The sequence below is a fragment of the Girardinichthys multiradiatus genome, chromosome 4 (assembly GCF_021462225.1).
Source record: "Girardinichthys multiradiatus isolate DD_20200921_A chromosome 4, DD_fGirMul_XY1, whole genome shotgun sequence".
Classification (NCBI taxonomy): Eukaryota; Metazoa; Chordata; class Actinopteri; order Cyprinodontiformes; family Goodeidae; genus Girardinichthys; species Girardinichthys multiradiatus.
The window spans coordinates 51,838,652-51,850,781 of NC_061797.1; the positions used below are offsets into that span (position 1 = coordinate 51,838,652).

General features: G+C 44.5%; 1 protein-coding gene across 3 annotated transcripts in view; it reads right to left on the bottom strand.

The window, feature by feature from the left end:
• Positions 1 to 375: 375 nt before the first annotated feature.
• Positions 376 to 12,130, bottom strand: part of znf408 (zinc finger protein 408) — a 27,798-nt gene continuing 16,043 nt past the window's right edge. For 2 of the 3 annotated variants that reach the window (XM_047363959.1, XM_047363960.1), the window contains 2 exons: positions 4,645 to 4,878; positions 376 to 2,349 (listed from right to left, as the gene is read on the bottom strand). In XM_047363959.1, the coding sequence (XP_047219915.1) occupies positions 1,727 to 2,349; positions 4,645 to 4,878 (857 nt within the window). In that variant the 3' untranslated portion in view covers positions 376 to 1,726. The remainder of the gene's footprint in view (positions 2,350 to 4,644; positions 4,879 to 12,130) is intronic. The other variant, XM_047363961.1, reaches the window with a different exon arrangement.

Sequence of the window (12,130 nt, forward strand, 5' to 3'; positions counted from 1 at the left end):
CAGAGCAGGAAGAAGTAAATGAGGTGAATCTGCTGTAATGTTCATGATGATGTCAGCAGCCTAAATGATCATCTCCAACATCTATGGAGAAGTTCTCTGGTGCTGCTATCTCCTCTCTAGCTTCTGAATGCAGCAGGAACCAGAGCTGCTCACATTCCAGGCTGGTGCTGAAAGCAGAGGGAACGACGCATTGATCTACTGGGAATGTCTGTTGGTTCCCACCATGATCCCAGAACCAAATCTACCTTTAACACTCCTCTCTTCTCCTCCACCAGCAGGCTCTGCTCCTCTGTTCACTTCGCTTTACTCCACCTTTTTTCCTCCATTTTGTTTTGGTCATTTTACCAAATTAAACCTCATTAAACAAGAAGAAGATCACAGGAAAATGTTGAGTTTTAATATTAATATGAAATTAATTCATATGAAATAGATGCAGTAGGAAAACAACCAGCATGGAGAGTAAAAATGATAAGCAAATCAGAATAATGATGAGCATGTAAATAAGCTGCGTTCAAACATGTTGATGCTGTGGGACAATTAACTTTATTTGTCTAAGTTTTATTATCATGATTAAAACATTTCTGAATCCAGTTAAAACCCAACAAACAACAAATTACATGTGTTGTTTGTTGGGTTTTTGCAACAACCAATCACAGCTTTTAGAAGACAACGTAACACCTAACAACAGGGTCAACCACACCTCCTCACTAAGAAGAATCTGTGTTGTCTCCTCCTCAGAGTCGCTCTCAGCAGGGAACTGAACCACTGAAGCTGGGACTCCTTGGCAGGAAAATTAGGATAAGATGGGAGCTCTCTGAGAGACTGGTCCTGGTGTTTAGCTCCATCACATCTGACCAGAAGGAAAGCATCCCCACAGCATGAAGGAATAACTTATACACAGGTGGACTAACTTTATCAATAAGGTAACTTCTGAATTGCTTGCAGTGGATTTTATTTAGGGGTATCAGAGTAAATGGGGATTTACTTCTTTGTAAAACAATGTAGCTCATGTTTCCTTTTCTTTCCACTTCACAATCACAAACCACTCTGTGTTGATCTACAGCATAAAACCCAATGAAATGCAATAAAATATGTTAAGGTTTGTGGTTCTGTTGTTGGGACAGAACTAAATCTACTAACAAAGATAAAGCTCGTATCAATCATGAGTCCAACTCTCTATAGAAAACAATATTTTACCCCAGTCTAGCTTCTTATATTATATATTAATTGTCTGTCTCACAGATTAAGACGAGGACTCAAACCAGCTCCATCACTGGTCCAGTTCTGCTGTTTCATCGCCTTATTTGGCTCAACACTAACTGTATACTACTCAGAAATGTCAGTATGATGTTGTGTAGTTTATAAAGTCCAATTCGTTGAGTGTTCGGGTACCCTGGTGTTAAACATGCTCTCTGCTCATATACAAGACAAATTCTGTCACATTTTCAACCACTTTGTCCAAAATGTTCATCCATTTTTAAGCTCCTGAAAACATATTAAAAGCAAAGAAAAGCAAAAATCACATGAAAACTGTGGGTATGATGCTCTTTCTCTAATTATTTGTAGTTTTCGGTATAATCATCAGTTAATCATTTTTAATTCGTGGACATCTGACAATTTTCCATAACAAACTGGGTTAAATGTAGATGAGGTAGGCTGAAGGAAGGCGGGTCATCAGCTAGCTGAGCTGCATTGACCATCAGTGACCTCCAGCTGTGGGTTTAGGTTATGCTGTGTTTATCTCAACTGTCTGAGCCACGGTGCAGAGTTCGTCTGCTTCCTCCTGCAGGATCAGCAGCTCCCCCACCCCCTGCTGCTCCTGGACCATGATGCACTGCTCTGTGCAGTCAGAAATCATCACCTCCAGCAGCTCTGACTCCGTCCCTGCAGGCAGGGATCCGTCTGTGGAGAGAAGCAGAGGCCTGGAGGTCACTCCTGAGAGGTCTTCTGTGTGGAGATAAACCACAGCGTGTTGGACATTGCCTGCAACTTCTGCGGTTGATGTTTTAACAATTTTGAATTTGTCGTCCTTTTCCTTTTCTTTTGCTTGTCCTGTTGTCTGTTTCACTTCCCATTCATCCTTTTCTCCTGTCCCTGCAGCATGCACAGTCTTCTTCGGTCTGCCTCGGATCGGTTTCAGGTGGCTGCGGCCTGCAGCTTCTTCATTGCTGCCGTTTCCGTCCTTTTTTTCCACCTCTGTCTCAGCCCCTCTGACTGCCCTGTGCTGAGCTTGGTGCCTCAGCAGACTCTGTTTCAAGGCGTAAGCGGCACCGCAAGAGCAGCTGTACGGCTTCTCCTTTAGATGGGAAGACCTCATGTGTCTCGTCAGTTTGGTGGCCATTGTGTAGCCTAAGGAAAAACAGAAAGCTCCATTTAAGCTTTGTGTTGCAGTGTGATAAAACATGAGAAACCAACTCTACATCTGGGGGTTTCTGTGCCTCCACCATCAGTTTCAGCCTTCTGAGGAGGAAGAAACACCATCAGCGTTGTAATCTCAGCTCATCAAGAGCATGAGAGAATGCAGGTAAAGGCATTTTTACCTGCATTCTGTTTCTGTTAATCCCGAGACCCGGGACCTCTGACAAGGGGAAGACAATGGATTTTCTACATTTTCCAGTGAGAGATTAGGCTGCTGCAATAAAAGCTACATTTATTTTAATAAACTCATGATTTCAACAGTCTCCATGTCCGTGGAAATATCCGTTTTCCCAGCAGTTGGGCGGTCATGAGGCAGAATATATCTCATTTACCTTCAGCTTTATTATTAATGAAACCAGTAAAGTCAGCAAACAAGTTTTCTGCCTGGTGAAAAGAATATATGAACATGTGTGAGTCATCAGCTGTTTGTGCTTTTCAATCATGCATGGAGGACAGAGCGTCTGCAGCCTGCTGGGTGAGATAAACGGGCCGCTTGGTTGGACCAGGAGGGGAATTGGCCAGCTTGTGCTTCACGCCCCCAGCTGGCTTTATCATCAACTCATGTTTTGCAGTTTCATCTGAGCTGGAGTTTTTGCGCCATAAAACTCTCCAGGGATAAAATGTATGGAAATATGTTGGAAAGATTTAAAATATAATCAATATCCTTACACTGTACAAAACGTTTCAAGTCACGTCTAATTTCTTTACATTTTACTTCCTGTCTTATAATTTGCTAAAGCAGTGCTGATAGGCAGCTCACCAAACCTTCTGAAGATCTTTCTCATTTTGTTTTTCACACATTTTATTCCAATTCTTGTCTTTTCCAATTTGTCTTGTGCCTGGAAATCCAAATGTGTTAAATGAAATGATCTGTTAGCTAAGAGATTCAGTCTATGTTGTTCTGTATGAATCAGACCTACATGCACATTATCTGCTAGGTTTATGTGTTTAGAAGTCAACCTGAAGAGTTTCCAGTCATGACAACCAAACACAGACTGTTCTGTAATAAAACTGGTCCAAATGACACAGAATAACCTGCAGAGGGCGCCTGCAATCGCTTCATTACCAGCTGAATACAGGTTGTCACGTTTCAGCCACAACGTATTTTATTGGATCGTTATATGAGCGAGCAACATGAAGAATCGTTCAGAAGGACAATAATTTATGGTTTTCATTTTTTTTAATCAAAAACATCTGAAAAGTGTGCCGTGCATTAGTGTTCAACCCACCTGAGTCAATCCCCCATTGAGTCACACTTCGTGTAGTTACAACTACAAGCCTTCAGGGAGCATGACTCTACCAGGCTTGGACATCTAGAGATTGACATTTCTGCTTCTTCTTTTGGATTTAGGCCTGGACTTTCACTAGGCCATTCTACCCATGAATCTGCTTTGGTCCAAACCATCCATTGTATTTCAGGCTGTATGTTCAGGGTGGTTCTCCTGCTGGACGGTGAACCTCCACCCCAGTCTTCTGCAGCCTCTAACAGGTTTACTTCCAGAAATGTCTTGGATCTTGCTCCATCCATCTTCCAGGACTCTGCATATCATTGTGCTGCCACCACCATGCTTCCTGGTGGAAATGGTGTGTTCAGAGTGATGTGCAGTTTTAGTGATCTGCATGTCTCATTTGAGCTGAACACCTTGTTCCACATGTTTGCTACTAAAGATCACTTTAAAAGATTACAAGAATGTCTGAATGCCTGGAAGCAACTAGATGGAATGGATAGATTGCCTAAAAATCTAAATTATTCATACCCTTATGTTTTAGACTGAGCAAAAAAAGGATGAGATGTCACAAGAACGGTAATTGTCTGAAAATTTAAATAGTAAATAAACATAAATTTGATACATTACAGGCGTCTGGTTAAGCTGCAGGGGAAACATATATTTAAGGGTCGGTTACATGTTTCTGTTCTGGATTCATGTTGTCCTAAACTCCTGGATCTTTAAAGTTTCTTTCTTATAATAAACCTCTAAATCAACACAGAAGCTACAGCAACAATGGGGACCATTTTTTAAACGCTTTTTTTAGAATCTAACTTTATGCAAATAAAATCTTGTGTGTTTGAAAACCCTCAAAGTCTGCAGCTTCAGTTTGGAGTCACGACTCCAGCAATAACAAAATGGGTCTTTTTGAAAGAGGAAGAAAAAAAATCTGAGCAAATTTCCTCACAGAAATAAGGAAAAGATATCAGACAATTTTTTTCTCAAGAGACATCTTCACCTTTTCCACAGATTGAGCAGCGATGCGGTCTCTCTCCTGTGTGCAGCCTCTCATGGTATTTCAGACTGTGGGGGTCCCTCAGCGTTCTCCCACAGAAGCTACAGAGAAATCCTCCTTCGGTGTGGGAGAACATGTGCCGCTGGAGGTCTGACTTCTGAGTGAAGGTCTGGAGGCACTCGGGGCAAGGAAAGGGCCTCTCTCCGCTGTGAACCCTCAGATGGCTCTCCAGGTTCCCTGAGGCAGACAGACAGCAGATGTTAAGGAGCTGAGGCGGTGAGAACAGCGGGAGGGAAGCAGAAATGAATGTGCTTCTGTCCAACAATGAGAGAAAATTGGTCTTCAAACGTAAAAATCTGCGCTGTTCCTTTGATGGATGGAGGCCTTCAGGAACTGATAACAGCTGGAAGTTTCCTCTAACTGTTTCTACTCGATGATAACTGAGTCCACATAAATCCTTAGAGCAACCCTGGCATCTTTATAGCTTTAAAAGTATCAAAAAGAAGTAATTTAACCAAATCCACCCACCTAGAGTGGGTGGATTTGGTTAAATCCACCCACTGAGCAAAGAAAGTAAACCCCGTCTGAATTCTCAGAACACAATAAAAATAATCTGGTCTTAAGTCTTAAAATAATTTAAATATAACCTTGCCTGTACAAAAACAACCAACAGTTCTACTGTCAGGATTCTGGGGATTTCTGTCCTGTTAGTTGTCATTAACCATTCAGTCACTAGGCGAAGCCAAGGACCTTGGTGAGGTGGACACAGGTGTTTCCCATCAGTAATCTTCTCTGGAGCTTTAAAAGGGAGATGCAGCCTGCACTTCTTCGCCTGAATGTTTGCCTTAAGTGGTAACTAGTCTGGCCCTCCTAAGAATTACTCTTGTTGTGATCTTCCTAGAAGCTTAAGCTTTCTTGTACTCCCCTCCTGTGCGATCCTCCTAGGTTCTCAGCATCTTGCTTTCTGGCCCTGGAAGAGGACCCCGGTTCCGATCCAGACCTCGGTACCTCTCTGGCTGACTCCGCGGATCCACTAAGGCCGGCTGCCCTCCAAGCTCCGGAACTTCCGAACACCGGCAAACGAACCTGCCCACTCTCCAACGTGAGTCGAACAAACACCGCACTCAATTCCACTAACCATTCCTTGGTTTAAGGACCTCTGTGACGTAACAGAGAACTTACCACATCCATTCGGAGAGATCCACCTGCCCTGTTCCCTCCTCTGGCGAATTCCTAAGTCTTCACTCTGTAAGCAAACAACTCCGTTAATAAATCCTCACTATTTTCTTGAAGGCAACCAAACTCACCACTCTCTCTTCCTGTGCAGCTGATCCCCGCCACTTTCAAGCCCAGATCCAGACGACCTGTTTTCGTGTCAAAATAAACTAACTTAAGAACTGTTTCACATTCTCCTGAGTCTTTCTGCATGTGGGTCAGAGCCATTAACGTTAAGATGACAGAACACTCAGGCCTAACTGACCCAGCAGATCCTCTCAGGAGAACGTTGTCTGATCATGCCCTCCAGATCCAATGCCACGAAAACCTCCTGCGCTCTATTCTCGAACAACAGAAACAAACAAACCAACAGATTGACCAGATGGCTTCCGTGTTGCAGCAAACCCTCAGCAGTACCTCCTCCTCGCCTATTGGGGGCGATGCAAGCTCAGCAGTCACCCAACAACTTCCTCACTCACGTGATGTCATATCCTCTAAACCGGACAAATTTTCTGGTGAGGGAAATAACTGTGCTAGGTTCTTATTACAGTGTGCTCTAGTGTTCAACCGTTCACCCAATTCTTTTCCCCACGATGATATAAAGATTTCATTTATAATCGAACTTCTCATTGGAAAGGCTTTAAGGTGGGCTGAGGCACGATTCACTAACTATAACCAGTTTGGATGCACCTTTGATCAATTTACTCAAGAATTTCGCCAAACCTTTTTCACAGAATCCGATCAGACTAGCGTATCCCATAAAATCTGGTCGTTAAAACAGAGAAATCGCCCCTTGCCAGAGCACGTTATTGAATTTCGCACTTTAGCCGCAGCCTCTGGATGGAATGAAGAAGCCCTTAAGGCTGCATTCTTCCAGTCATTAGATGAATCTTTAAAGGATGAATTAACGGTTCTTGAGGAACCCAAGGGATTAGAGGCCTACATTGCCTTGTCGGCAAGAATAGATGGAAGAATGAGGGAAAGACGCAGGTCTAGAGCCATGCACAGACCTGCCTAGAAAGCCTGGGTCCAACCTACAGGACGACCTGTTGATGGTCATCCTCATTCTGAACCTGAACCCATGCAAGTAGGGGGAACCAGATTAACCCCAGAGGAACGTTTAAAAAGGAGATCGCCTAATCCATGCCTCTATTGTGGTTCAGCTGAACATTTCATTGCCTCCTGTGATGTCCGCCGACTCTAGTGGGAGAGCCGGTGGACCAAAACAATCCCACTCAGACGCACCAACTAGTTCTTCCAGCCATCTGGTTCTGAGCAAAATTTTATTGATCCATCGCTAGTTAAACAAGCAGGAATTGAAATTAAACCGCTCACTTCTCCCCAAAAAGTAGTGGCCTTGGACAGACGAATACTTCATAAAGTAACACATCACAACAAACCCCTTGATCTGATTCTTTCAGGTAACCATCGCGAGAGTATTTTTATTTGTGTATTTCCAGTTACACATAAATCCCCTAGTTTTGGGGTTTCCCTGGTTGAAACAACGCAATCCTCACTTCAACTGGGCTGACAACCAGGTGGACGCCTGGTCAACAAACTGTTACTCTCATTGTTTTCAGTGTGCTGTTGCACCTCAAGCAGCCATCACTGAGGAGGGGCAGGAGGAGCCTCCAGATCTTTCATCAGTTCCCAATAGAGTATCATAACCTGAAAACGGTGTTTAGTAAGTCACAAGCCCTGTCCCTGCCACCACATAGACCATATGACTGCACCATTGAACTCTTTTCTGGGTCTACGTTTCCCACCAGCAAACTCTATCATGTTTCCGGACCTGAGCAACAAGCCATGGAGAAATATATCTCCAATTCACTTGCTGCAGGTATTATCCGTCAGTCCTCATCTCCGTTAGCAGCAGGATTTTTCTTTGTGGGGAAGAAGGATGGTTCTCTGAGACCTTGCATTGATTACCATGGTCTAAACAATATAACTGTTAAAAACAAGTATCCCCTACCTCTCTTCGCTTCAGCCATTGAACCCGTTCGTGATGCCAAATTGCTCACTAAGTTGGATCTCAGAAATGCATATCACCTGGTCAGAATTCGCCATGGTGATGAATGGAAAACTGCATTTAAAACCATTTTGAATATCTTGTAATGCCTTTTGGCTGGACCAATGCTCCCGCAGTATTTCAGGCCCTGGGTAACGATGTCCTCCAGGACTTTCGGAACATTTTTGTTTTTGTCTATTTAGATGACATTCTCATATATTCAAAGGATCTACAGGAACACCATCACCCTGTAAGACTCGTTCTCCAACGCCTCTTGGAAAATCGCCTATTTGTTAAAGCAGAAAAATGCAAGTTTCACAAGTCATCAGTAACCTTCCTGGGATTCATCCTTGAGGGTGGGCAGGTTCGTTCAGACCCAGAGAAGATCAGAGCCATTCTGGATTGGCATAATCCAGACACACGCAAGATGCTTCAACGTTTCCTGGGTTTTTCCAACTTTTACCGTAGATTTATCAGGAACTGCAGTCAAACTGCTGCCCGCCTCACTGCTCTTACCTCCACTAAAACCACCTTCAACTGGACACCTGAGGCCAACCAAGCTTTCAACTCTCTCAAGGAACTGTTCTCCAGTGCCCCAATCCAGGTTCATCCTGACACCACTAAACAGTTTGTTTTAGAGGTTGATGCCTCAGACACCGGGGTTGGAGCTGTACTATCTCAAAGAACTGAAAATGATAATAAGCTTCACCCTTGTGCTTTCTTTTCTCACAGACTAACGCAGACCGAACGCAATTATGACGTGGGGGACCAGGAGTTATTGACCATCAAACTCGCCTTGGAGGAATGGAGGCACTGGCTTGAGGGGGTTGTTCACCCAATTCTGGTATGGACTGACCACAAGAATGTAGCTGATTTACAGACAGCCAAACACCTTAACCCTCATCAGTCCCGTTGGTCTCTGTTCTTCTCCCGCTTTTGCCATCATATTTCTTACAGACCTGGGTCAAAGAACATTAAGCCGGATGCTTTCTCCAGACAGTTCGCCTCTGACGATCCAGACCGACAGCCGGAGCCCTTTCTTCCTCCCAGTTGTATTGTGTGTGCTCTTACCTGGGAGATTGAGGAGAGAGTTAAACAAGCTCAGCAGGAGGAACCTGATCCCGGAACCGGTCCCAAGAACCAAATTTTCGTTCCCTCGAACCTACGTTCACAGGTTATTCACTGGTTCCACACTGCTAAATGCTCAGCCCATCCTGGCATCAGTCGCACAGTGGCCTTAATCTCCAAAAGGTTCTCGTGGCCGTCATTGCATAAAGATACTAGGGATTACATTCAAGCATGTGCGGTCTGCGCCCGGAATAAGACCTCGAATCAACCTCCTATGGGTCTGCTTCAACCTTTAGGAATCCCTCAACACCCATGGTCTCACATTTCCCTCGACTTCATCACAGGCCTTCCCAGATCTGAAGGTATGACCACCATTCTCACTATCATTGACCATTTCTCTAAAGCCTGCTACCTTATCCCACTCAGAAAACTATCATCAGCATTCCAGACTGCCCAGCTGCTTGTTAAACATGTTTTTCAGCTCCACAGCATCCCTCAGGACATCCTTTCTGACCGGGGCCCGCAGTTCACATCGCAAGTATGGAAACAGTTGTCTAGTATTAGGGGCCAAGGTCTCTTTTAACCTCCGGTTTTCATCCCCAGTCAAATGGTCAGTCCGAAAGGATGAACCAGGAGCTCGAGACAGCCCTCCATTGCCTCGCTTCCACTAACCCCGCTGACTGGAGTAAGTTTCTACCATGGGTGGAATATTCTCACAATGCTCACACTTCAGTTGCAACTGGTCTATCTCATTTTGAAGCATCTCTAGGTTATCAGCCTCCACTTTTCCCTTTTGATGAGAAGGAGATTGCTGTTCCCACAGTATGTCTCCACATTCGCCGTTGTAGGCGCATTTGGGACGCCACGGTTCAGGCACTCCACAGGACAGCAGCTCAGAATAAGCGTTCCGCTGATAGGAAACGAAGACCTGCCCCCCATTACACTCCGGGTCAGAAGGTTTGGCTTTCATCCAGGGACATCCCTCTTAAGGCTATGTCCAGAAAACTTTCCCCTCATTTCATTGGTCCTTACCCCACCGCTGTCCGTCTCCGTCTTCCTGCTACCATGCGCATTCACCTGACCTTTCATGTGTCACAAATAAAGCCGGTCTTCACGAGCTCATTGTGCCTTCCGGCCGAACCCCCTCCACCCGCCCGGGACTTTCAAGGACACCCTGTGTATTCAGTCCGACGGATTGTGGACTCCCACCGGCGGGGCAGGGGTTGACAATATCTGGTGGACTGGGAGGGTTATGGTCCCGAGAATAGATCTTGGGTGCCTCGCTACTTTATATGCGACCCCTCTCTAGTTTCTGATTATTTGTCCTCCTTACCCTTTACGTCTTCTGGGCCGCCAGGTGGCAGTCGTTGAGGGGGGGGGGTAATGTCGGGATTCTGGGGATTTCTGTCCTGTTAGTTGTCATTAACCATTCAGTCACTAGGCGAAGCCAAGGACCTTGGTGAGGTGGGCACAGGTGTTTCCCATCAGTAATCTTCTCTGGAGCTTTAAAAGGGAGATGCAGCCTGCACTTCTTCGCCTGAATGTTTGCCTTAAGTGGTAACTAGTCTGGCCCTCCTGAGAATTACTCTTGTTGTGATCTTCCTAGAAGCTTAAGCTTTCTTGTACTCCCCTCCTGTGCGATCCTCCTAGGTTCTCAGCATCTTGCTTTCTGGCCCTGGAAGAGGACCCCGGTTCCGATCCAGACCTCGGTACCTTTCTGGCTGACTCCGCGGATCCACTAAGGCCGGCTGCCCTCCAAGCTCCGGAACTTCCGAACACCGGCAAACGAACCTGCCCACTCTCCAACGTGAGTCGAACAAACACCGCACTCAATTCCACTAACCATTCCTTGGTTTAAGGACCTCTGTGACGTAACAGAGAACTTACCACATCCATTCGGAGAGATCCACCTGCCCTGTTCCCTCCTCTGGCGAATTCCTAAGTCTTCACTCTGTAAGCAAACAACTCCGTTAATAAATCCTCACTATTTTCTTGAAGGCAACCAAACTCACCACTCTCTCTTCCTGTGCAGCTGATCCCCGCCACTTTCAAGCCCAGATCCAGACGACCTGTTTTCGTGTCAAAATAAACTAACCTAAGAACTGTTTCACATTCTCCTGAGTCTTTCTGCATCTACAACAAAATGGAAAAGCTGGCTTCAAAACTAAGTACACCCCATCATCTACTTTGGCCGGCTCCACTATGGAAATAGCTAAAATATCTATCTGAAGTTCACTGAAATTAGTTACTTATGTGAACTCTCCCATATTTCTAATTTTACCTCTCAGTAAGGGGCCTTGGAACCGGAGCAAGCAAGAAAGTTGGCACCACTGCTGCTGGGCTGAGCTTAACACACCTTTACTAATATCTGCGAGCAAAGAGACATCAGTCTCCTTAGAGACGCCACATCAAGGCAGAGTCCTTAGGTTTCTATAGCAACATCACTCAGAAACTTATTCCCTTTCACTTTGTTTCTCTTGTTTAACGTAATAAGAGAAAGAGAGAGAAAAATCCAACAATGAAACACGCTTAGAAGAGTCAGCAAACATCTGCAACGAAGGATAAAAATATCTCCCTTGTTTATCTCTGAGCTTATGTGACTTTCTACAGTTAAGAGAAGAAAAGAAATGATCATGTCTCAACGAACCTGAAAAAAAAGAAATAGGTGGGTTTTTATATGGGGGCTAACTGTCTAGACTTTTATCATTTTTTGAGCTGTACTGATCTGAAAGAACATGAACTGGGATCATTCATAACAGCGTTTATGGATCAGCAGGATGGCACAACGTCTTCTAAAACGCAGGTGTAAGTCAGGGTCAGCAGCTAATTACAGACACATTTTATTCCAAGTAAAGTCTCTACTATCTGCTTCTCCAACCAAGCATTTAATGTCTTTAACACAACAAAAAGGTGTTTGATGAGCCTCTGTGGACGATAGCCATAGATTCTAGGTAAGAAACAATGGAATCCTCGACTATTTTAATAAAAAAATACACTTTTTTCAAATCACTTTCTTTATGTTTTCTGGCTTGTGAGTTATAGTGTTGTGATGTACAATCAGAACACTATAACAACACAAACAAGTTAGTTTTCTATACAGGGTCAATACCGACACTCCAAACTTCTCCAGACACAAATACAAGGAGTTCTTAGTTGCAGTGTAGGCAGATATGTCTACACTGATCAGAACTTAAATAT